Source organism: Lepidochelys kempii, chromosome 2 (assembly GCF_965140265.1).
Source record: "Lepidochelys kempii isolate rLepKem1 chromosome 2, rLepKem1.hap2, whole genome shotgun sequence".
Taxonomy (NCBI): Eukaryota; Metazoa; Chordata; order Testudines; family Cheloniidae; genus Lepidochelys; species Lepidochelys kempii.
Genome location: NC_133257.1, coordinates 158,654,081 through 158,679,971, shown reverse-complemented (window position 1 = coordinate 158,679,971; position 25,891 = coordinate 158,654,081). Strand labels below are relative to the sequence as shown.

The following is a 25,891-nucleotide window of genomic DNA, read 5'->3' as shown; positions in this document are numbered from 1 at the left end:
GGTTCATGCTGTGGAACGCCGATTCTGGGCTCGGGAAACAAGCACAGACTGGTGGGACCGCATAGTATTGCAGGTCTGGGACGATTCCCAGTGGCTGCGAAACTTTCGCATGCGTAAGGGCACTTTCATGGAACTTTGTGACTTGCTTTCCCCTGCCCTGAGGCGCATGAATACCAAGATGAGAGCAGCCCTCACAGTTGAGAAGCGAGTGGCGATAGCCCTGTGGAAGCTTGCAACGCCAGACAGCTACCGGTCAGTTGGGAATCAATTTGGAGTGGGCAAATCTACTGTGGGGGCTGCTGTGATGCATGTAGCCCACGCAATCAAAGATCTGCTGATATCAAGGGTAGTGACCCTGGGAAATGTGCAGGTCATAGTGGATGGCTTTGCTGCAATGGGATTCCCTAACTGTGGTGGGGCTATAGACGGAACCCATATCCCTATCTTGGCACCGGAGCACCAAGCCGGCGAGTACATAAACCGCAAGGGGTACTTTTCGATAGTGCTGCAAGCTCTGGTGGATCACAAGGGACGTTTCACCAACATCAACGTGGGATGGCCGGGAAAGGTACATGACGCTCGCATCTTCAGGAACTCTGGTCTGTTTCAAAAGCTGCAGGAAGGGACTTTATTCCCAGACCAGAAAATAACTGTTGGGGATGTTGAAATGCCTATATGTATCCTTGGGGACCCAGCCTACCCCTTAATGCCATGGCTCATGAAGCTGTACACAGGCAGCCTGGACAGTAGTCAGGAGCTGTTCAACTACAGGCTGAGCAAGTGCAGAATGGTGGTAGAATGTGCATTTGGACGTTTAAAAGCGCGCTGGCGCAGTTTACTGACTCGCTTAGACCTCAGCGAAACCAATATTCCCACTGTTATTACTGCTTGCTGTGTGCTCCACAATATCTGTGAGAGTAAGGGGGAGACGTTTATGGCGGGGTGGGAGGTTGAGGCAAATCGCCTGGCTGCTGGTTACGCGCAGCCAGACACCAGGGCGGTTAGAAGAGCACAGGAGGGTGCGGTACGCATCAGAGAAGCTTTGAAAACCAATTTCATGACTGGCCAGGCTACGGTGTGAAAGTTCTGTTTGTTTCTCCTTGATGAAACCCCCCGCCCCTTGGTTCACTCTACTTCCCTGTAAACTAACCACCCGCCCCTCCTCCCTTCAATCACCGCTTGCAGAGGCAATAAAGTCATTGTTGCTTCACATTCATGCATTCTTTATTCATTCATCACACAAATAGGGGGATGACTACCAAGGTAGCCCAGGAGGGGTGGTGGAGGAGGGAAGGAAAATGCCACACAGCACTTTAAGCACAGCACTTTAAAAGTTTACAACTTTAAAATTTATTGAATGACAGCCTTCTTTTTTTGGGGCAATCCTCTGTGGTGGAGTGGCTGGTTGGCCGGAGGCCCCCCCACCGCGTTCTTGGGCGTCTGGGTGTGGAGGCTATGGAACTTGGGGAGGAGGGCGGTTGGTTACAGAGGGGCTGCAGTGGCAGTCTGTGCTCCAGCTGCCTTTGCTGCAGCTCAACCATACACTGGAGCATACTGGTTTGGTCCTGCAGCAGCCTCAGCATTGAATCCTGTCTCCTCTCATCACGCTGCCGCCACATTTGAGCTTCAGCCCTGTCTTCAGCCTGCCACTTACTCTCTTCAGCCCGCCACTTACTCTCTTCAGCCCACCACCTCTCCTCCCGGTCATTTTGTGCTTTCCTGCACTCTGACATTATTTGCCTCCACGCATTCATCTGTGCTCTGTCAGTGTGGGAGGACAGCATGAGCTCGGAGAACATTTCATCGCGAGTGCATTTTTTTTTCTTTCTAAGCTTCACTAGCCTCTGGGAAGGAGAAGATCCTGTGATCATTGAAACACATTCAGCTGGTGGAGAAAAAAAAAGGGACAGCGGTATTTAAAAAGACACATTTTATAAAACAGTGGCTACACTCTTTCAGGGTAAACCTTGCTGTTAACATTACATACATAGCACATGTGCTTTCGTTACAAGGTCGCATTTTGCCTCCTCCCACCGCGTGACTACCCCCTCAACCTTCCCCCCTCCCTGTGGCTAACAGCGGGGAACATTTCTGTTTAGCTACAGGCAAACAGCCCAGCAGGAATGGGCTCCTCTGAGTGTCCCCTGAAGAAAAGCACTCTATTTCAACCAGGTGACCATGAATTATATCTCACTCTCCTGAGGATAACACAGAGAGATAAAGAATGGATGTTGTTTGAATGCCAGCAAACATACACTGCAATGCTTTGTTGTACAATGATTTCCGAGTACGTGTTACTGGCCTGGAGTGGTAAAGTGTCCTACCATGAAGGACGCAATAAGGCTGCCCTCCCCAGAAACCTTTTGCAAAGGCTTTAGGACTACATCTAGGAGAACCGCAAATGCCAGGGCAAAGTAATCCTTTCACATGTTTGCTTTTAAACCATGTATAGTATTTTAAAAGGTACACTCACCAGAGGTCCCTTCTCCGCCTGCTGGGTCCAGGAGGCAGCCTTGGGTGGGTTCGGGAGGTACTGGCTCCAGGTCTAGGGTGAGAAACAGTTCCTGGCTGTCTGGAAAACCGGTTTCTCCGCTTGCTTGCTGTGAGCTATCTACAACCTCCTCCTCCTCATCATCTTCTTCATCCCCAAAACCTGCTTCCGTATTGCCTCCATCTCCATTGAAGAAGTCAAACAACACGGCTGGGGTAGTGGTGGCTGAACCCCCTAAAATGGCATGCAGCTCATCATAGAAGCGGCATGTTTGGGGCTCTGACCCAGAGCGGCTGTTCGCCTCTCTGGTTTTCTGATAGGCTTGCCTCAGCTCCTTCAGTTTCACGCGGCACTGCTTCGGGTCCCTGTTATGGCCTCTGTCCTTCATGCCCTGGGAGATTTTGACAAAGGTTTTGGCATTTCGAAAACTGGAATGGAGTTCTGATAGCACGGATTCCTCTCCCCAAACAGCGATCAGATCCCGTACCTCCCGTTCGGTCCATGCTGGAGCTCTTTTGCGATTCTGGGACTCCATCATGGTCACCTGTGCTGATGAGCTCTGCATGGTCACCTGCAGCTTGCCACGCTGGCCAAACAGGAAATGAGATTCAAAAGTTCGCGGTTCTTTTCCTGTCTACCTGGCCAGTGCATCTGAGTTGAGAGTGCTGTCCAGAGCGGTCATAATGGAGCACTCTGGGATAGCTCCCGGAGGCCAATACCATCGAATTGTGTCCACAGTACCCCAAATTCGAGCCGGCAACGTCGATTTAAGCGCTAATCCACTTGTCAGGGGTGGAGTAAGGAAATCGATTTTAAGAGCCCTTTAAGTCGAAATAAAGGGCTTCATTGTGTGGACCGGTGCAGGTTTACATCGATTTAACGCTGCTAAATTCGACCTAAAGTCCTAGTGTAGACCAGGGCTAAGAAACTACATTTCCAGGTTATAATAGTCTTTCCTTTTATTTTCCTTCCCTGTTCTAGTTCTCAAAGTCTGCCCATCACCATGGTTGCAGAGCATCTTCATTATAATCCATTATATATAATTGAAATGAAATTGTGAAAATATTTGAAAGCTGAAGAACCTGTTGTCCAAGGCAACAACAAGGAGGTAACATTTGTGTGTTTCAACTTGGAACAGATTAACATCCTCTCCCACACACACAAAAATGGTTCCTAAAGTTGGTATCAGCAGGGCTAAAATTGTGTGTTCAGTTCAAATCCTGTGCAAATGGCCATCTCTCAAGTAATTCTACACAGGCATAGATCCCTAGATATGGATGATGACATTTGCAAAGGCCTAATCCAGGGCCTTAGTTGTGACACTGAAAAGGTTCCATTGGTGGGAGATGGACAGTCCCCAAAATCCACTGGGGATTATCAACCAGTTACTGTTATAAACTGAAAAGATGGTGGTAACATCCCAGACCTTTCACTTGGATAGCCTAAAAACTTAAAAGTCATCGTTTACAAAAGGGATTTCCTATCCAAAATAGACAACATTGGTTCTCCAGGAAATGATTATTGAAGCAGAGGAGGGCAATGTTGTTTAATCTGTGAATTGCCCTTAGAGTCTTTCTCACAGTGATGAAATCAATGAAAATAGCTAGTGTTGTTTCATTTTCCAAGATGAATGGAATGCAAAAATGTAAACAAACTGGATCAATGTTGAGAAGTATATTAGAATTTTAAAAAATCTTCCTGTTGAATAATCTAAATGGTTACTGACTGCACAGATAATGCACATTTTTGCAACAATGTGGTTTTTAGCTAGTGTGATTAACTCCAGAAATTCAGGGAGTGGGAAGTGGGGGGGGGGAGGGGCGGAGAGTACCAGTGTTACCCAAGCTGTCTCCATTCAGTTATTCCCTAAATACCCATTTCGCTCATCAGACAGATGTAAGCAAAGCTATCACTATGTTAATACATTCCCATTTCCTTAACTATCCCAGGTCAGTAAAATAAGGGAAGCTAACACCACTTACTTGTCTCGCAGATAATTATGTCCTATTTGTCCAGATATGTCTTCAACAGCAGAAAGAATATGATCAAAAGCCTATGAAAAGGAACATAAAATTAATATGGTGTGGAAGTTAAGGGCATTGCTATAAAATAGCTTAATTCATATGGGTCAGATTTGCTGTCTATCCAGAACAATGTTATGAATAGAGTGGAATTACTTCCTGTTTACATGAGTGTGCTGAGATTAGCATCTCAATTTCCTACAGATCCAGTTCTACAATAGTGCTATTCACTGATTACTCCTGATTTACCCGAATCTAAGTAAGAGGAGAATCAGATCCTATTTTGTTAACTCTCACTTTTATTGCTCCTTCATCCTAATCCCACTTTTGCATCTCCTTCCTTTTTGCTGTCAGAAGTGCACGACATGTGCCTCTTCTAAATCAGCTGAAGGTTTCTTTCTTGTTGCTTCTAGCTCCTTGCCATACTCTTTGAGAATGAATATTTCCCTCAGTGTAGTGTGAGTACCAACTCTCTTTTATTCTCATTGTAAAACACTCAACATCTTGGGCAAATCTTTGTCCTCAGTTGTTCCTTATTTACACTGGCATAACTCCACTCTGCGGAATTACTCTGACTCATATTTACATCAGTGTAATTGAGAGCAGAATTTGACTTTTTGTTTCTATGCCTTCTCAATCTTTACTCTGAACATCTGACTGATTTCTTGGAGATCTACAGCACGATAGGTTTAGATTAGTGCACACCATGACTGGTGCACTTGATGAGCATTACTGCTGAATATAATATATGCATGACGCTCAATATCACCTCACCAGATATATATAGCAGAGAGTTAGGGATGTACAGAATAAGATATGATAAGTCAGGTACGTCATTACCACTGGTTGGGAATGTATACTATGCTATCTTGAGGGGTGGTGTATTGAGTGCCCTTCTTAGGTGCTCCTGGAGGTATTGTGCTTCCCTGAGACACAATCCCTCCTGGAACTCACATTGTAGTAGTGCAGCATTGCACTGCATCTAAAGAAGGGCTATGGCTAATGCCATAACATAGCCCTCAACTTGTTACTCACACACCAAAGGTACTTCACAGATACACACCTGGAAGGTATTATTTTATGTGGCGGAAAACTTGGAAAGAACAAAATATATAGGCTACTTCTGGGTGTTTTGTGTTCTTTTCCTTCTTTGCCTTTGTTATGAGTATTTTGTAAGCTTTCCTCTCATCTCTCTTGAAGACAAACACCATCTCAGCTGACAAGCAAAAGTGTGCTCAAGATCAGATGTATTCAGTAGCATTAGAACTGGAGTCCACTGAAACTTAAGGATCCAGCAGGGGGCCACAGTAGTATTCACAGGACCAGACTAAGGTTTCCAAAGAGGAAGAGGTAGATGGGACACACCTGTCAGACTTGGCACTCTGTCTAATGGAAAAACTTAAGGCCACATCAGGAGTTCTTGTTTTCACTAAATTTTCAGACACAGGTAAGTACTGAGTTCATGAGTTGAACTGTTAACATGCTTAATTGGTTGCCTTTCCCTCATGTATAACTTATCCATAGTATAACTTACTAATTCACACTAGGTAACTTCTAGTTTTAAAACTATCAGAATGATGCAGACGACATTATTGGGTTCAATACCGGGGTAACTGGGTGAAATGTATGGCCTGTGATATACAGGAGGTCAGACTAGATGATCTAATGGTCCCTTCTGGTCTTGAACGCTATGAAAATATTCAGTACAGGAAGAAGTTATATAAAAAGTGTATTAGGACCTTCTCCTAAAGGTGAATTTCAAGAGATCTGAAGATGAAGAGTCCTTCAAATTCTAGGACTGCAAAGGTGCAAGACATATGGGGTGTGAACAGCATTCAGTCTTGATTAGAAATCGGTCTGTGCTAATTTGTAAATTAGCACTTACACTAGACTATACACTACTGTTTATGTAACATGCAAGTTATATGTTCTCATAATTGCCTACCCGGTAATTGTCCCATACACAGATAAACCAATATTTAGAGTTTAAGTTTTGTCCTACAGTAAACTTATTTTCATATGCTTCAATCGACCTGCTCAAAGTCAAGCCCCTATGTTCCAACCACTAATTTTTCCAGATGAAGGATCATGGGCACCATTGCCTCACAAGGCTGAGCAAGTTGTCTCCCATCCCCTGAGGGTTTAGGAAGTAAAAACTTGGCCTGTTGGGCATCCCCCCAAGCAATGCAAAGAGTGACCAGAAAACAACTGGGCAAGCCAGTTAATTATAGAGCTGGTAGCAATTATTTTGATCTTGAAATTAGTTTTTGTCAAAAGGGAAAATCGTTTTTTCTTTCCTGGTTTTTGACCATCTCTACTGCAATCACAAACCCCCATAATATTGCTGTTACAATCTTACTCTGCCATGGAGTTTCTCATTCAGTTTGGGCTCTCGTTGCTCACTTCTCTTCACTTTTAGCCACTGTACCAAAGGCTTGATTGTCAAACCCTAGATAACAAGACATTAATAAAAATTTCAAAATCATCTTACGAGAATATAAATCTACTCTCAATCTGTTCTGAAATTCTGACATGTTAAGAACATTATAATCTATCTGAGCCAGATCCTTAGCCGGTGTCAGTCAGCTTAGTTCCACGTAAGCAAATGTTGATTTATTTCGTCAGAAATTGTGATTTCATGGAGGATTATGTTTTTTCCATTTATTTTTTATGCCTTTTAAAAACATGCATATGTGCGTATGGTAAAGCAGTTTACTATTTGGAACTCCCAGTAAAAAGGCGGCTTCCCTTGGGTATTCAGCGGGTACTCGTTCAAATAGTCACCTGAGCTCTATTAATACACTGCAGTTGTTAAGGCTGAACAGTTTTTAGCACACAGCAAATTGTGTTTTGTCCCCTGTGGGGCCACGTGAAAACATAAAATGGGATCTTTGCTACTAAAATTACAGAGCCAATTATGTTTTTGGCTCACTGAAACAGTACCTCACCTGCAGCTGAGAACTGCTTTAAATGGAGGGGCACGTCCATACCTTTTGGACCTCCTCCTCCTCTTTTTAAGAAGCAGAATCAAGTAATTGAATTACCTGGAATATAACGGTAAAGAACACAACAATGATAGTTGTGCTGACAAATAGGTTTTTTTCCTTCACTTTATTCTCATTCAGAAGTGCGACTAGAGCAAAAGCAACAGCTCCCCGTAGTCCACCATACGACATTACGACTTGGTCTATTATTTCCAGCTGGACCACTCTGTAGTGGTTTAGAACCCATGTCTGTATCACTACACCTATAAAAACAAAAGTCACAGGCTCACTGAAGTGTAACAGAAATAGATTAACCATCTTCCTTTAAAAACAAACTCTCTGTTACATTTATTACTCTCTTCCTTTCAGTAGGTTCTAAGGTCCTGCATCCTTGTGACCATCCCCCTCACTTCCAACCAAAGGAAAAGGATGCAGCACTCTCCAGCAATCAGCATCCCTGCTCTGAGCGTTGGCCAGAAGGGTTAATTCAGGAGTGATATTCCTGCAGTTTGGGAACACTGGGCAAAATTCTGGCCCCACTGGGAATGTCTACACAGCAAAGAAAAACCGCAGCTGACTTGGGCTCACAGGGCTGGGGCTGCGGGGCTGTTTCATTGCTGGGTAGACTTCAGGGCTCTGGCTGGAGCCTGAGCTCTGGGATCCTCCCACCCACCCCCCATGACCAGTGAAACTCCCAGTGACTTCAGTGAGGCCACGATTTCACCCTATATCTCTTAAGCTCTCCACTGCCATAGTCCATAAGGACCCCATTTCACATCCCTTGATGGCAACACAATGCACTATTATATCATCAGGCTGGCTTCCTGGGTGGCGGTACTTGAAATTTAACAGAGGAAGACGAGTAGAGGAGAATCTGCAGTGCAGTAAGAAATGATTTATAACATTTTACCCTGTTATTTTCAAGAAGACAGTGATGCTATAACGGGGTTGATTTTGGGAGGCAATGTGATACCATTAACATGTCATACTGCAGATTTTTTGATTGCATACCATTGTGTCTTGGGGTCTAAACTGTGGCATTACACCAACGCACTACATTAGTGTCCTTGCAGAGGTGTATCCCTCTGCAAGAGCCTGGTGGGGTCTTGAAGCTCAAGAAGGTACAATGCCTCATGGAGCTTCCAGCTGTGCAGAGGAAGTAACTGCTTCATCATCCCATACAGGGGTGCACCCACTGTGTGCTCCCCTCTGTGGTAGGGCAGCAGAGGAAGGCATCCCTCCCCTTCTGTGCACTTCTCACCAGGAGTAGTCCCTGTGCTCAGGAGTGCAGATTGTGACCCACGCCTGCTGGAGGGAGGGATCTTTCTAAAGAAATTCAGGTCACCACTGTGGTTCCTCCAGAAGAACATGAGCTGTAATTATGTAATGCCTGACATCACCATATCTCCAGTGTTTTTAATCAACCATTTAGTTTAATTACTTCACTGACACTTATTGTCATTGTTGATATTTTTAAATTTTATTTTGGTTACTGATGATGACTCTTACTGAGAGCCCCTGTGTATATTCCAGCAATACAGCAACACCATTAGTTACCCAGGATTATATCAAAAACGCTAACAGTCAAGGATGCAACAGTTTATTGAAGCAGCACACAACCCCGGTGGTTGATTAGACTATATCAGTTTGCTATGCAGAAATGCTATCTGGAAGGACAAAGGGTTAGACCCTCCACTCATGTGCCAGGAGGCTCCAACCAAAAAGGCAAGAGCAACCATCTAGTTATAGGGTTTTATTTGTATTTTCTTTGAACTGGAGGTATTTGAACCTTCACGAGCCAAGTTTTGTTTAATGCTTTCCTGGGTGTCAGTGTATGTGAATGTGCGTGTGTACATTCTGCTCAAGGAGTACTTTATCATATTACATGGCTGTCTTTTTTTGCCACTTAATAACACAATGATTAAATAGTACAGACTTGAACATAAGCTACACCCTAGCAAATTCTTATTCATCATTTGGAATTTGATGTATTTGAAAGTGAACCCTTTATGTCGTGCCAATAAAACAACAGCTAATCCCTGTTCCTTTGCAGTACACCAAATGGGTGCAGTAGCACCGGCTCTCATTCTTTGTTTCTCACCAGCCATTGGAAATCTCTTGCACCATATACCAGTGAATATGAGCTATGATTGTTTAGGGCCTTACATCACCATGTCTCAAGCTTGAAGCCAAACATAAAATTAGCTTAATATAATCTCTTAATTATAGAATTAAAAGAGCTAAGGGAAGAGGGAGGAGTAAAGAGATGGTTGACAAAAAGTGCAAGTCTTTTGTTTAGGTAGAAGTTGTAGCATGAGGTCCGTTTGATCCAGAGATTTGCCAGTGCCACCAAAGTCAGGAAATTAATCCTTGGGCAACTCAGGTGCGCTACCTGAAACATCTTATTAAAACTGTCTATGATTTCAGCAAGTGATGAAGCTTACTAAAGAATCTATTCTCCTACCCACTATTGGTAGTAATAACTTCAACTGAGATTACTGAGAACTATGGGTGCATATCAAAAAACACAAGCCTCTAAATGCCATGATCCCATATAGCATGAAAATATGTTTTGCATCAACACTACAAAAACTGAATGACAGTTTTTCTTACCAATGACTCTGTACACTGAGATGAAGACCAAAGTCAATAGTATAAAAGCTGTGTTCCAAGTCCAGATGTCTGGATTTACAGCTGAAATTCCCAGGAACATGAATATAATAGTTTCAGATCCACCTGCCAACATTTTCATGGTGTACCTCACGGTGGTAGAAGACTGATCACAAATATTAGCCTTGACGTATTTTTGACAGCAGACACCACAGAAAGTTATCCTGAAAAGAAGCCCATCAGTTCTTTGAATAATAATATTTGTTGCAATGTATTTCTCTCTCTACTTCAGTTGCCAGACAGGGAAAAAAAGCTTCCAATTGGTATTCTTGAAATAAATAAATGCATCTAAATGAATACTGTAGAGTCTGAACTATGAAGAAAACATACCATAAACACCCACCCCCTAAAATAATGTTTCATTAGATCATAAAAAAACTCCAGCTTCTTCTGCCTTTCAACTTTCCATACTATTTCACAGTCAATACTTTAAAGCTTACATTAGATATAAACCTAAGTTGACATTTGCAGTAGATTTTTCAGATCTTGAAAATACTGGCTAAGGTATTGCTCTGGTTGAGAGCCTGTGAAACAGTAGCGGCTAATAACAACTGAAAGTGGATAGACAAAACTGAGATGGAAGGTATGCTCAGAACCAATGTACAGCAGCGGGCAAAAATCACACTGGGATTCAATACAGGGCAGGCAAATTTACTCTGCCTGTCCTGACATCTAGTTAGCTGATTGCTGGAGAATTGGCCATGTGGAGAAAGTTTAAAAGAATAATATAAAATTTGGCAGTTTAAAATTTGTAAGCGGAGAGCACAGCGTGTCAGAGCAACACTCTCCTTTGACTCATGCTTTTGAAAATGTTTGTGTTAATCACAAATTCTGTGGCAGAATGAAAATTTGAATCGATACCAACAGTTACGATCAAAGCACTAGCATTCATATATGGGACCAACAAATAAGTATATTCTACAATAAGGGCCCTCACACTGCAAACCGGACCCTGGAAACCTCACCCCTTTTCAAGGCTGTATTTTAGATCTGTAACCCATTGCTTACTTATTATCATGATTTTCAGACCAGGTCTTTGTTTTTTCACGTGTAATATTCTCTAGTTTGCCTCTGTGCTTTAAGTCTAACATTTCATTGATTTTGAAAACCACACTCCGTCTCCAGTACTGCCAGGGAGAACAATAAAATAAAAGACTTACGCAAGGATGGCAGAAAGAGAAAGCATCTCTGCTGTGAGGTAGGACAGGTATGAGATCACAAACACAAATCCAGGTTCAATGATTCGGACATGCTTGGTGAAGCGAGTGACCAGCGAGAGCAAGAACGCAAAGACAATGCCAACAAATGTTCCTCCCAGGCTCACCACAAAGAAAGACACTGAAACAAGGACAAATGCAAATTAAACTGATTTTTAAAAAAATCAATACCATCTAACTGTCTTAATTATTACTGGCTTTCCTAACAATTGGTTAATGATGTAGAGGGATGGTGCTAGATCCCCATCATTCTGAGACATAATTCAGCTACCTGAAAAAAAACCCTAAACACATATTTATCACTTTTGAGTGCTTTGTATGAATGTGGAATTCTCAGCATTTTCAGGGAAACACAAGGTTATTTATTGTTAGAGGTCACCACAGTGAGATTGCTCAAAATCCAAGAGTTTGCCCCAAACAAATTTCCCCATTAAGCCACAAAAACAAATTTCCCCCAAACCACATACAAAATTATATGCATGGGTTACCATTGACAGAGTGGTATATAAAATGATACAGTGTTTCCCTATGCTTAGAATGAGAAAGAACTGCAACATCTTGGACAACATTGCTTGGTAACCATTGTCAAATCCTGATTATTTAAAACAGATGGGGAATATATATCTATATAACCCTTTCACTACCATGCTGTGGCTACAAAAGCCCTCCTACTACAGGAAAGGAGCTATTCTGCTGGAAGGGCTCCAAAAGGGTAGGGCTGGTAGGGCAGAATCATGAACAAAATATGCATAGTTGTCAAGTCAGGTAGTCTTAACCATCTAACCCAACTACTGCTTAGATTTCAGAGGCCAAGCCCAACACCCAGAGCTGCTACTCAGGAGGAAAATTCTTCTGCTACAGTTCTCAAATATTGAGGAGGTACAATTGTGGGTTTCTTCTTCTGGGGTGTGCCACAGAACCTCAGAGTTAGAGATGGAAGGAAAAGGGTGTGTAAAGGTGTTGTGGGGCACTTGCCCCACACCAGGAAGAGGAAGGGTTAAAACAGGTCAGAGGGAGCCTGCGCAGAACCCTCCAATTAGAGGAGGGCTCACTGAGTGAGCCAATTGGGACGTGACTTGTTGCAGTGGCCAATCAGGGCCAGCAGGGGCCATATATAAAGGGCTGCTCAACAAAGCAGAGGGAGTCTCTCCCTGGCCTCCTAGGGAGAAGGACTGGCTGCCTAGGAGCACCATGACCATGACCATGACCATGACCATGACCATGACCAGAAGGAGCTTCTGGCTGGCTGACTGCTGCCAGACTGAGGCCCTGGAGGAAGGGCAGATAAGGTGCTAGGGCTGCCCTCACTTGCCCTGAGGGAAGTGGCCAACACAGACTGCAGTTTGCCTCTGGAGCAAGGGACTAGACTGGTGACTGCAGCAGGCCACCAAGGCGAGTGGCTGGACTATAGACTGCTGGTTCCTCCGAAAGCAGGGGAGACACCACCGGAGGAAGGCGCCCTATGGAAGGACTTGAGCTAATTCCAGAATGGCCAGCAGGAGGTGCTGCTGTGGTCAATCCCACACTGCTACAAAAGGCCATAAGCTGACAGGGTTACAATGATTTATTATTACAGTCCTGCAGACTTATCAACGATTAACATATAATTAAATTCTACGCACCAATGCCTTTTACGCAGTCCACCCCAGTCACGTTATCAGCTCCCATTGCAACGAAAGAGTCAAACACATTATACAGCACCTAGAAAGAAAAGTAGCTTCTCTTAGCATTTGTTCCTGAATCAAGCAAATTCAAATCATCACATGCATGGGTCTGGGAAATCCTGAAATTTTGTTAGACTGAGGTAAAAAAAAATCCATTTATTTTGAAGCGGAAAACTGTTTGGAGAATACATAATCAAATAACATGAGGCCAAAATATGATAAAAACGAAATCTGTAGAATATATCTATCCAAAGAACTGGCTGTTTTGTCTGCCTGTGTGTCCAAGGGTCTTCCATAGAGCCTATCACTGTAGCAGCTAAGTGCTTGATGGAAGTTTTTTTTAAAGAAGGCGTGGACAGTAAAGAAAGATGAAGAAAAGTGAGAATCATGATAAATTCTGCAGTTTAATGGATTATAATTATCATTTTAGCACAGAGGGTGATTTGTGGGTTAAAAAATATATATTTTAGATTTTGTGCATCCAAAAGGGAGTGGATAGGCAAAATAAAGCACCAAGAAATTAAAAGCAAAATAATTTGGTTATCAAAACATCTCTTTGATATAGTGTTTATTTAATTAAAATGTAGGCTGGAGCAAAGAGAATTCTAATTTGGTAAGCACCAAATGGGACTCTGGGCAAAAATTAAACAACGTGCTTTGGAAATTGAGGATACTATTTGGGGCATTATTATAACACTTTCATTACTACAGAAACAGGGCTAGTGATGAGATGTTACAGAAATAACTTGAGTTAGCTAGGCTGTATTGTAAGTCTCTTCTTACTCTACATTGTAGTCCTCACAGATATTTATAGATATCCAACTGCTGACCACAGTATTGCCAACCCCAAATATTCAAAAATCATGAGATTTTTAAAACCAGTGCATTTTAAGTTCTGTTTATATGCTTTTTGGTTTCTGGGCCTTTACAATGCACTGGGGTCACATTTTAAAACTTTTCCCTGAAACCATCAGGTCTGGAAACTTTTTAAAAAATGAAAGTAGAGATTCCTTTGGGAATAAATTCAAGCAGTTCGAAGAACTGTCAGAAGGTACCCCAAAACCTCAGGAAATAAATTTAGTAAATCACGATAGTCATGATGACTAGAAATGGCAAATAAAGTATTTGCACCAGAAACCTGATTTTAAGAGTTATATTTATCCAACCAGGGAACAGGAACATAATATGTGACCTACATGCCCTCTTCATATTCAGATAATTAATACTTGCAACAAAATGTCTGCAAACAAGGAGGACAAGCAATGCCAGTAGAACTTTCGTGTGGTAGCTGACACATGAGCAGAGAGCCACAGACAATATGCCACTTTATTCCATGGTGGACATATTAGTTCAGAATAAACCCTCCAGAACTGGGGTGACTCTTGGATATGAAATCCTCTTACCACAGTTACTGCATCGTTCAGCAGCGATTCTCCAAAAACGATAATAAACAGAACTTCATTGACATGAACTTCTTCAAACACAGCCAGTACAGCCACAGGGTCCACCGCAGCTATCAGACTGCCAAACAGAAGGAAGTCCAGCAGCCCAATCTTGAGTTGGCCTATGAAAACAAAACAAAAAACTTACAGATATATAAAACCACCAGCAAAATGAATCTCCTTATGGTGCTGAAGCAATCAGCCCCAAATTAGTAGCACACTCTTTACATTACAGGCTGTCATAAATATAAAGGGAAGGGTAACCACTTTTCTGTATATAGTGCTATAAAATCCCTCCTGGCCAGAGGCAAAATCCTTTCACCTGTAAAGGGTTAAGAAGCTAAGGTAACCTCGCTGGCACCTGACCCAAAATGACCAATGAGGGGACAAGATACTTTCAAATCTGGAGGGGGGGAAAAAGGCTTTTGTCTGTCTGTGTGATACCTTTCCCGGGAACAGCTCAAGGATGCAAGCTCTCCAACTCCTGTAAAGTTACTAAGTAATCTAGCTATAAAATGCATTAGGTTTTCTTTGTTTTGGCTTGTAAATTCGTTGTGCTGGAGGAAATGTGTATTCTTGTTTTTGTGTCTTTTTGTAACTTAAGGTTTTGCCTAGAGGGATTCTCTATGTTTTGAATCTGACTGCCTGTAAGATTATCTTCCATTCTAATCTTACAGAGTTATTCTCTTACCTTTTTTTGTTCTTCTAATAAAGTTCTGTTTTTTAAGAATCTGATTGGGTTTTTTGGGGTCTTAAAAATCCAAGGCTGGCTTGTGCTCATCTTGTTTATTCTCAAGCCTCCCCAGGAAAGGGGGTGTAAAGGCTTGGGTGGATATTTTGGGGAAATAGGAACTCCAAGTAGTCCTTTCCCTGACTGTTTGTTAAATCACTTGGTGGTGGCAGCGTTTTACCTAATCCAAGGGCAAAGACTGTGCCTTGGTGAAGTTTTAACCTAAGCTGGTAGAACTAAGTTTAGGGGATCTTTCATGCGGGTCCCCACATCTGTCCCCTAGAGTTCAGAGTGGGGAAGGAACCTTGACACAGGCCAAATTCTGCTCTCACTTACTTCGGTGCAACTCCCTTGACCTGATTCTATGTAATTAAATGCAGAATTTGTCCTCAAAGCACATTTCTGGACTTCTTATTCAGACAAAACTCCTACTGAAGCCAAAGTGAGTTTTATGTGAGTAAGCAGCACACGGTTGGGCACCCTCAAGAAAATTGATTATGGTATCAGACTAACTCAACATTTATTTCAGTGTTTTTGTTCTCACCTAGGAAATTAACTTCATTTAGTTCTTCTATAAAAGCACAGTAATTTCATGCTGAACAAAGGTTCCAGATTGATAGCCCTGGAAGCAGATAGCCTCTGAGTGTATCCGTAGGACAGGGAACAGTAATGCAAGCATCTCAAACTGGAAGGTCAGCAGAATATAGAAGATCCTTAGAAATTACAAATAAATGCATTTTAAAATGAAATATTTAAAAACAATTTCCTCCTTCACTTACTTGCCAAACTGTGAGGCCAGAGTTTTATTGTTAATGTCACTAGCACCTCATCCATGCAGGGAGCCAGCCAAGTCCCTAATCTGTTGTGTTTGATGACTCGGTGTTTAAAAAGCCAAGTCACCTGCTAGCCTAGAGAGACTGGAAATGTTGCCCAGGCAAGTGGACTGACAAGCAATTGGTTGCTCTGCAGGGAAGACCAAAGGAGCAGAGCAACCCTGGTCCTTCATAGGAGGTAAGGGGGTGGCCAGGAAGCAGAGGAGCCTCCTGAAGAGCCTCAGGAGGGGAGGGAGAGGCAGAGTGTGGCATGGCAGAGCCAACCTCTGCTCTTTGCAAATGGCAGGAGAGGAGCAAGAAAAAAGTGTGGCACTCGCACTTTTCCTTAAAGAGGAAGGGAGAGATGCAGAGAAGCTGACATTCCTGATAAGGGTCTCCTGGCACATCCTAGAACCATGCAGCTCCAGAGAAGTTGTACAAATGGGTATGGAGTCTCATTCATTTATCTGGGGCTCAGAATTCATTAATGGGCAGAGGAAGGCACCTGAATTAATTAATGGGAGTCGGGGTGGGGGTGTATTTATTAACTGCAGGGAGTCCAAAATTCAAGAAGGGTGGGGGAAGCATGGCAGAGCCCAGAATCCATTTATTGAAAGGGATGGTGCAGAGGCCCATTTTAGTAATTGGTGTACATGTGCACCAGAAGTTGTTTGCTTTGGGGCGAGGGGGACAGAACTGACGTATTAGTTTGGGAGTAACAATTTGGTAATGAACATTGAAGAGCTGTGGCTTTGCTGTGGTATTGCTTGTAGCATGGCAGTGTGGGCACACTTCACCCAGGCTCACAGGGTCTCTCCTTCTGGTGAGCATGTGTCTTCAAGTCCAGAGTATTTAGGGACTGGCAGGTAAGTGAATGAGAAACTGACTTTCGATTGTTTGTTACAAAATGCATGGAGCTATTCACCCAGGAGGAGGACCCAAAATTGGAGGCTGGGTAGAGTACCAGACACAACCCACCCCCCACTGGCAGCAGCAAAGAAGATGGGAAAGGAATAGACACCATCTCTCTATCCCATCACCAAGAAGCAGGAAAATATCATTTTCTGTAAAGCTGACAAGGATTACGGGAACGGAGACCTGCCTGGTTTTCAGAAGCACATAGTTATTCTATTTATTTATAAAATGGAGACAGTTGTCTTCATTCACATTTATACAGACTGGCAGTGAGCAGGGGCGGGTCACAGTCTGGTTTTTTTTTTTTTTTGAGGTGGGGGGGAGGGGCTTGTGTGATTGGGTAGCAGGGTGGTGTCAGTGGCAAAATACTTTCAGGCCTGGCAGAAAATTCTGAAGCTGGCCCTGCACCTGACTCCAAATAAAGATTCAGTAACATTCTTACCCTGCTTGCTGTGGTTAAGGAAGAGATAGCTCAATGGCAATAACTATGGATATTAGGACACTGTAAAACAAATGCCTTTACAATGAATTGGCTCACCTACATCTCTTATCTGTTTTATATGTTACCAATTCTGATTGCTACTACATTCTTTAAGAACTTCCAAAAGCTAGTGAGCAAATACTGATGGGAAGGTTAGGGCACATCTGTAACTATTACAAAATAGTGTCAAGAGAGGTGGGATTGCTAAACCTGAGTTTTACTTAGGCTACCAAACCTACCACCCATCCCCTCTAATTCAATGCACTGTCACTAAAGAATTATAGAACAATTTTCACTCTGGAAGTCACCAGGAAACTAAGACCTTGTCTACATTGCTAAACTTCATAATTAGAATTCATTAAGTGGGAATTCACTGTCCATGTAGTTCCACCAGTAATAGCAACAGTGTGAGTGCTGGTTTTATGATTGGGGGGGAAACAGTCAGCATGACTTGCGATTGGTTTTCCTTTTTTCCTTCATGTGAATGTGCAAGGGTGACAGTGGGCACTAGTTTAACATTTAAGTTATATTTCTTCCAAATGTACTTTTAAAGTAGCATTTCCTTTTCATTGTTGTTTTGATCTTCTTGCCTGTTCTGTACTTGTCTTCTGCACATAGTACAAGTTCTAACTAAGGACACTGAATATCATATTTAACAGGTGTTTCCACTCATTTAAATTGAAATCTGTGTAATCCAGTTTAGGTGAAATGCTCTCATATTGGGGAATAGATCAGAGTTAATCAATTACTAGTTCCATCTGTCAAGGGAGTTGGAAGAAACATATAATCTGTTTTCTGTTGTTGCTTTTATCAAAACTATGTTTTCAATGGATATACATCCATACATTCAGTGATATTAAACTTTCACCTTTGTTTGCCTGAATAATAATATTTGAAGTAAAAACAAACAAAAAAAAATAACAACCCCAAAATACTCCCAGGCACTTACTCTACAGAGGATAACATGAGAAGTAAAATCCACAAACTAGCTCCAAGAACTAAGAAGAATCCCAGTACCCTTCCTTCCCCAGCAGCTGGAGTGGGAGAGCTGGGTTTCTCTGCAGGTACCATACCCAGACTTCTCTCCCTTCTTATATATCAGCATGTGGCTATTAGGTTTAATCCTTCGGTTAGCTGGTTTCACGTAAGCTATTCAAGTCCTACTTATCTCTATTTGCGAGTGACATAGTTTGACTCAGGGACAGGCTTCTCTGGCCTTTTCCATAATTGAGATTAGAACCGAAAAAAGATCTATAGGTCATAATACATCATCCTGTCAGTTAAATATGGTGCATACAGTATATTATCTAGTTCTTTGTGCAGTCTCATTTTAAATGGTTTAAACAATCAGGCCCATCCGTTTACAGATGACTGTGATGCTTATGCTGTTGCAGGCTGTAGGAGTGTCAAACCTATTCAATAGAAAGAGCTGAGTCCCATTTTTAACTGTGATTTAAGTTGTGATTTAAATGTGGAAGACATTTATGACTATACAACCTACCCTCAGTCCACAGTGGAATTCCCATTGATGTCAATGAGAGTTTGCACAAAGATAAAGGGGGAAATATGGCCTTTATATTGTAACTCAGTTTCAGTTATTGTAGCTAGTTAAAATTTTTGAACACTTCTTTTTTGGGGGGAGTGGGGGAGGAAGGGTGCTGAAAATGGCCTTTTATTTAAAACAAACTTTTGTCTTAAGTGTTTCCTTTTCCCCAAAATTCTCCATATTTTTAATTGCATTTGCAGAACATTTACCCGAATTTTTCATTAACAAAGTCATTTTTATGACATTTTCAAGACAAATTTTGATTAAAAATGTCAGAACTCCTTTTAACTGGTCTGTTACAAGCCCTGCAAAATGGAAACAATTTTGAAATTTCAAAATGTTTTGATGATTTGTAAAAAATTACATGTTCTAGTTATCAATCGTATTTTTATTTAGTCATCATCTTATTGTGCCATTCAGCATCACTCACTGGGAAAATATTCTGATAAGTAAGACTACAACCATTTCTGCCCATTTTTTCACTTCCTTTCCCATCCTTCTTTTGCTTTTTTTTCTCCCTCTACTGTCTTTGGGTGTCTCTTCTGTTCTTCCCTCCGCATTTCCTTCCCTGAAGCAGTTCCCCATTCCCATCTTGGTGTGGACTTAAATCCCAACCCTTTCACCATCCCAGCACCTATAATGAGCATCAATTAAAAAATTAATTATGACATTTAAAGTATCGTCATTACGTTTTATAGATAGTTACACCTCATTGAGGCTAATGGAGAGAAACAGGGCAGTTCACAGCTCTTGATCATTGTTTCAAACTCAGAAAGACAACACTGCCTGGGTGATGCTCTGTTCACGTTGGAATCAAGCACAATCACGAGGGTTTAGAAACTTTCTATTCTTGAAAAAGAGAAAAATAAGCTATGATTCTTTAGCATGTGAACATAGGACATATGAGACACACAAATACATTAAGTGGGCCAGATCTGATCTATGGGCCAGAGGTCTGACAACACTGCTTGATATATATTCTATTTGTAGGCCTCCAGCCCCTAAAGGGTAATCCTATCACAAATAATTACAGGATGTGATCAAGTCACATTCTATCCAGTACAGGTATAAGGTATCTCACATGCTAGCCAGTATGTTACAGCCACCCCCACAGCTATCTTCAGGTGCAAAAAATAAACCAATTTTGTTTACATGGGAGTGTAGGTCTACTGCAAAACAAGGTAAGGCAATCTCATCCATTTAACTTCACAATAATGCCTTTTTTTTAAGCAGCAGCATTAAACCCTAGCACAAACACCCAGAACAATAGTAGGCAAGTGAGAAATGGCCATCAGGCTTACAATCCTAGCAACATGGCTGCCTAGCTTTGCTGTAACCTCAGAAGCCAGTGTAAACCTGTCAGAATGCTAATCCAAGTTTTCGATAAATACATGGAATCAGATCCTTAGAGGCAACAAATTCCTTCCTTCCTTCCAGCTCTCCTTTGCAAGGAATATTTTTTTCGCAGAGGTTGCCAGATCACCATACAGGCATGCATCATGTGGAACTGCTTTCGCATTTTTCTTTCTTGTAGCTAAGACAATGGAAGTTTTCTTGTGTTCGTTTGCCCTCTGCTTATCTCTGCTTTACAAAGTTAAGGCACTGGGGTGAGCAAAAGTACATTCTTCCAAACAAACAATTAAAACTATGAACCTGTTCTTATAGAAGGACGTTCTTGCTGCAGAAATCTATCACTTTTGGCACTCAGACACCATAGTGATACGCACCAGAGACACACTAGATTAAATAAAGTACAGAGAAATTAGACAAAACAGATCCTGACCAACTTCAAAAGCCTTGAAAGGTACACAGATTTTATATTTGATTAAAAATGGTAAGGCAAATTATATCTGAGCGAAATTAAAAAAACAACCAAAATCTCAAATTTTGCTGGTGCAAAATTGTTGATTTAATCAATTGTGCCTATAAACGTAAAAAAAAAAAAAAGAAAGAAACATCTAGCTACATAATTTGTGGTTCTACTCTGTTAGACCTCTAGATAGAGTTTTCAAAGCAATGCAGGGAATGAAGCCACATGTTTTCCGTCACATTTAATGGAAAATAAGTAGCTAAATCCCAGGCACTACTTTCAAAATCTGAACCCAAAAATTCTGTTATTTCATCTGTCATGGATGGTGGGAACAACCTTTGAGGCTATTTCTGACCCTTTATGTTTAATCGTGCTCCTTCGTGGTACATTTTCCCCTCTATAGAATCAGAGTTCACTTTAGAAGTTATTTAGTGGAGTAACAATATTGGGTCAGACTACCTCTGTTTGCTCCTCTGTGGGTGCATTAGGAAACCTCCTGCACCACCCCTTCTGCACCTGAGCAGAAAGCTTCCAGATTCATGGTGCCTGAGCTCCATGAGTAAGAGGTACTAACAGGTAGATGTGCTACACACCCTGGAGGAGACACATCTGAACAGCAGTGCAGCCACATCTCCACTCCCCCTTGTGGTCTTCTGATTTGCTGGTGTTGAGTTGCTAGTGGTCCAAACCTGGTGCTACTACACCTCCACAAAAAGATGTAACAGCTGTTGCTATGTATACTTCTCATATCACCTCAGAGACGTTACACATTCATCAGTACTACATGGGCAAAATGCCCCTTGCAAATGCCACTTGGTATTACAGGTCTTCAATCTTACCCTAGCAGGGTGGTTTCTAGCTTTAAATGTTGAAACAATGACCTATTATATGAATACACTTAGAGGGCCCTTGTTTAATTAATACTAGATCTGAGTGGAGGACAATTTTCTGTTTTGCAGCAACTTTTGAGATTCGTTCTGCACTGGAACAAAAAAAATCCTTTTGGAATATTTTTTTTAACATGGGATTGTGTCAAAACATGTGTTTTTTTTGGCTTGAAACCCTAGCTCTTTAGTCCAGGGACATGTGTAGGTAAGTAGGGTGGTGTGTGTCTCCTGCAAAGTTGGAGACCCAAGTTCAAGTACCTACTCTGTCCACTCTGAAGTTTCATTTACCTGAAAATGGTCCAAGTTAATACTTGGTGTTTTTCTGCGGGAAAGAGTTGTTATCTATAATGCACCACTAATGTACCAGCCAGCACCCATTTTAATTAGCAGTGACTCTTTTGAGAATCAGGCTTACCCATTATTCCGCTCAGGTAGACACCATAGAGAGACAAGCCTGTTGTGGCGGCATTCCACACAGTCCCGATTACAGCATACAGAAGGATGGTACCAAGGTTTCCAAAAAACAATTTGTTTGGCATGAAGTATCCAGCATCTAAGACAATGGGTGGCAGCAGGTAGAAGAAAAATACATTTGGTGTAAGGGTGAAGGAGGCAATGTGGTCTGCAGCCCACACGATACCGCCCAGGAAGAGGCCAAGGACAATCAGCAGAGCACTCTCTGGAACCACGCGGGTGACTTTGTGGGACAAGTGGAAAACTGCAAAGAAAGAGAAAAAATGTGAAAGAATCAAAATGCAAACATAATTTGATTGATATTTCAGCTGTTGTTAGTAGGGCTGGTTCTAGATAAGAAAGGAACAGAGGAGAGGAGAATGAGACCAGATCTCTGAGCTAGGATGGAGCAAGATAAATGGGAGGTACTAGAGATGTTTGGCAATGAAGTACTGTTGAGGGAATCTCAGCAAATCAATTTTGGAGGAGTTGATGTGAACCTTTGCTTCAGTTTGGCTTAACGGTAGATGTGCACCCCTGATTCAAGGACTACTTGTGATCCTAACCCATGCTGAATACAGCTGAGCTCATATATAGCTTTTCACTTTCATCTGAAACTCAATCAAAACCACGGAGTTTCTCATGGTGTTAATATCAACCTATAACTCTGCTCAACTAGCACACAACTGGGCCCAAGTTTGCTGAAAATTAGTACAAAAAACAGTCAGGACTCCATGTTTTAAGATGTATTGAAAAATCTTCCCCCATCACCTTGCAGAGGTATGCAACGATTGGTGACATGATTGTAACAGTGACAGCAGCCAGCCTATACCAGTGCTCACACCACGGCTAGCGCCAGTGTAGATGCACCAGGATGAGTGTAACAATGGCAGAGGTCCCTAAAGTTTCCAGGGTAGACAAGACCTGTGAAATAGACCAAGTTGTAAACATTTTGCTCCTGCCTATGTGGATGACCCCAAACCAGGTTAAAACTGGATTAAGGTGACAACACTGGGAGAAGGAGGCAAACTGTGCTCAATAAACATGCTGAAACAGTCAGTTTTGAGGAGCATCTGGGCCATTAATTCAACAGCTGGAACGTAGCTTCCACAACCTGAGTAATCCAATAAAGAAAACCAGTGTCCCTCCCAGTTAGCATCTTCTCTTTGTTATGAAGGCTGCACTGCCTCACAGATTGTTGAGAGTCCCTGAAAACCATTGCTCTATGTTTACAAATCATGGCATTCAGGTTTTCAAAGGATTTTTTTTTTTTGGTGGTGGTCATTCCCTCCATTCCTTGCATCTCCAGTCAGTAAATTATCAATCAATTTATTACATTAAGGAGAAAGGATTACATTCTTTATCCCTGAAAATAAATTTTGCTGAGCCAGACTTACTTGGGTCAGGATTCCCTTTTGCTATGTTTTCAGACAGAGACATGACTGAGAAATGCCCTGAATTAAAAGTATGGAACAAGAATTTTGAAGACATCTGAAAACCTGATATTGTGAAATAGCCACTGGACTTCCTGCTAAATCCTCACTATTCTATAGAATTCTGATAGATATAATAAAGGAACAGTTTCCCCCCAGTGAACAGAATATTTTATATCAGCTGAAACTTTCCTTTGCACTTGGAAAAGTTTATCTCCAATTGCACGCTGTTTTTGCTATGAACATTGACCCCTCTCTAAAGGTGAGTCCTGGTGGTACATTGCTGCAGTGCCCCAAAAGCACGGCAGTGAAGGAATCAGGCTCACAGAGCCACATTTCCCTCCAGGCTCTTAAAATAGTGATTAACTGCTAGCCTATACCAGACCTGGTTTATGCCAGCAGTAGATTTTTACCCCCTCCCCATTGCCTCAGCGGTGCTGGATGGCACAGTAAGCGGTAGAGTCAAGGATTCATCCTTTCCCCTCCACCTGATCTGTGAGGGTGGGAAGTAAGTGATCACACAGGCCACTTGTTATTGTGCGTCTAGAACCAAGGGCTGCCTATCCAAAGCAAAGGTGTAAAGGAGAGGCAAGGGAAGTGCCTTACTCCCCTTTACTTTCCTGAACTGGCATGCAGCCCAAGAGAAAATCTAATCCTTAACCATCAAGGGGCCAGATTGTACTACACTTATTCCTGTAGAGTAGCACTTTACTACACAAGAAACCCCATAGACTGTTTCCATAGAAAGATACTGTTCAGTATGAATAAGACAGACAGAGTCAAGTCAAAACCTCTATGAGAGTCTCAATGCGCAAGAGGAAAATGCCATGAGTATTCCAATATCATGCAATGGTTTTAGACTTTACAACTGGAACTTAGCTGCAAAGTCTGAGCTCATACTCACACCTATAAGGCCTCAGCCTTTTTTCCCTGGCCAAGGGTGCAAATTCCACGTCACGAGAACACCACACTTCAAGCTATGCCTTTCTGGACAAATATTGCATTTTTCAGATGATTAGAAAAACGGAGTTGTCCTCATGCCTCACATCTCCCTCTAAAGTTTAATCAAGAAACGTCATACCATTTTAATAGCTCACTATCCTGAAATATGTCCCCCTAACAATGCATCTGGATCTACTGCAACTTGTGTTAATGGGAATACACTCCTTTCATAGGGCCAGTCTGACAGCTTTACTCACACTGAGTAGCATCTTACTCCAGAAGTATTCCACTGAAGTCAATGGGAACACTCACTGAATCAGGTGCTATTCACCATGAGTAAAGGTATCAGCATCTAGCTCTTAAACTGAATTAGAGATCCATATGCTCTGACAACTAGCTTTTGTAAGCTGCCTTTCATTCACCTAAATGGTGAACTCCCAGCCAACAATTCCGGACAATAGTTTGCATTTGAAGCTACAGGTAGGATGGAATTACAGCAGTTCTGCAGGTGCCAAGGAGGATGGGGTGCAGTTCCACACAGACAAATAACTCTGTAAGGAATTAATAGTGAAATAATTTCTGCTTATTCTAATGATGCACCTGTTGTAGCTATTCTGTACACAGGTGGCTGGGGACAACTAGGTAGCACAGTAGGTTATTTTTTTCACCTCTGCACTCCTGGGTATAAATCTGAATTAGCCTGGTGATTTCAGTACATGGCCTCCAGTGTTTTTGCCAGTCCAAGACTTTTCAGAGAAGGCTGGACAACATGGTGGTAAAAATAACAGTAGCTAGCTTATCCCAATACCCCCAGCACTGCTGTCTCTGTCTACAAATTGTGTTAACACCATTATTTCACCATACTCTGGTCTGCTGTGGAGGTTCTCAATCCCTTTGTATTCTTGGACCAAAAAATGACCTGCAATCCACATGTCCCACAATCCTTTGCAGCAACCGAGAATTGTGGGATTTGGGTCAAAGGAAGACACAATGGGTTGGTGCTGCTCTGAGTTGAGGGGGATTTCTGCCAGAGGCACTTCCCTCTTTCCTCTTCTTTCTCCATCCTCCACCCAACCATGCTCAGCTCCATTTTGAGAGGCTGTGAAGCACAACCTGCTTAAGTTGTTGCATGGCAGTATGTTATCCCGGGGCAGTGTCACATTGTGTTAGAATGCAGTTTTGTTTTGTCTGATAATAATCATGTCTTGGACTATAACCTAGGGTAGACCAGGCCTAAGTCTTCAGTACACAGAAACCCTTCACACACAATTCAGTTCATGCACAAAGCAAACTCTGCATAGACACTCAGCAGTAGGTCAACAATTGTGTTAAAGTCAAGTACTGTGATGCATCGACAAATCTCTGTAGGTTAGCTTGTGTTTAGTGTTAACCT

At 42.1% G+C, this 25,891-nt stretch overlaps 2 protein-coding genes across 3 annotated transcripts in view; both read right to left on the bottom strand.

Moving 5' to 3' along the window:
- SLC9A3 (solute carrier family 9 member A3) overlaps nucleotides 1-25,891 on the bottom strand; it is a 78,662-nt gene that overhangs the window by 24,134 nt on the left and 28,637 nt on the right. For both annotated transcript variants that reach the window (XM_073332595.1, XM_073332596.1), the window contains exons 2-9: nucleotides 22,086-22,388; nucleotides 14,451-14,611; nucleotides 13,006-13,084; nucleotides 11,327-11,504; nucleotides 10,110-10,330; nucleotides 7,557-7,759; nucleotides 6,872-6,961; nucleotides 4,474-4,544 (exon numbers count right to left, since the gene is read on the bottom strand). In XM_073332595.1, the coding sequence (XP_073188696.1) occupies nucleotides 4,474-4,544; nucleotides 6,872-6,961; nucleotides 7,557-7,759; nucleotides 10,110-10,330; nucleotides 11,327-11,504; nucleotides 13,006-13,084; nucleotides 14,451-14,611; nucleotides 22,086-22,388 (1,306 nt within the window). The remainder of the gene's footprint in view (nucleotides 1-4,473; nucleotides 4,545-6,871; nucleotides 6,962-7,556; nucleotides 7,760-10,109; nucleotides 10,331-11,326; nucleotides 11,505-13,005; nucleotides 13,085-14,450; nucleotides 14,612-22,085; nucleotides 22,389-25,891) is intronic.
- Nucleotides 1,252-2,994, bottom strand: LOC140905985 (uncharacterized). The gene is made up of 2 exons (XM_073329474.1): nucleotides 2,474-2,994; nucleotides 1,252-1,885 (listed from the first exon to the last, which is right to left on the bottom strand). The coding sequence occupies exons 1-2, from the start codon at nucleotides 2,877-2,879 to the stop codon at nucleotides 1,344-1,346; spliced, it is 948 nt and encodes a 315-aa protein (XP_073185575.1). The 5' UTR covers nucleotides 2,880-2,994; the 3' UTR covers nucleotides 1,252-1,343.

Excerpts from the sequence above, each read along its gene's own strand:
- LOC140905985 (XM_073329474.1), bottom strand. The coding sequence starts at position 2,879 with ATGAAGGACAGAGGCCATAACAGGGACCCGAAGCAGTGCCGCGTGAAA. Across the intron at positions 1,886-2,473 it reads AGGCGGAGAAGGGACCTCTG|CTGAATGTGTTTCAATGATC; the intron begins GTGAGTGTACCT and ends TTTCTCCACCAG.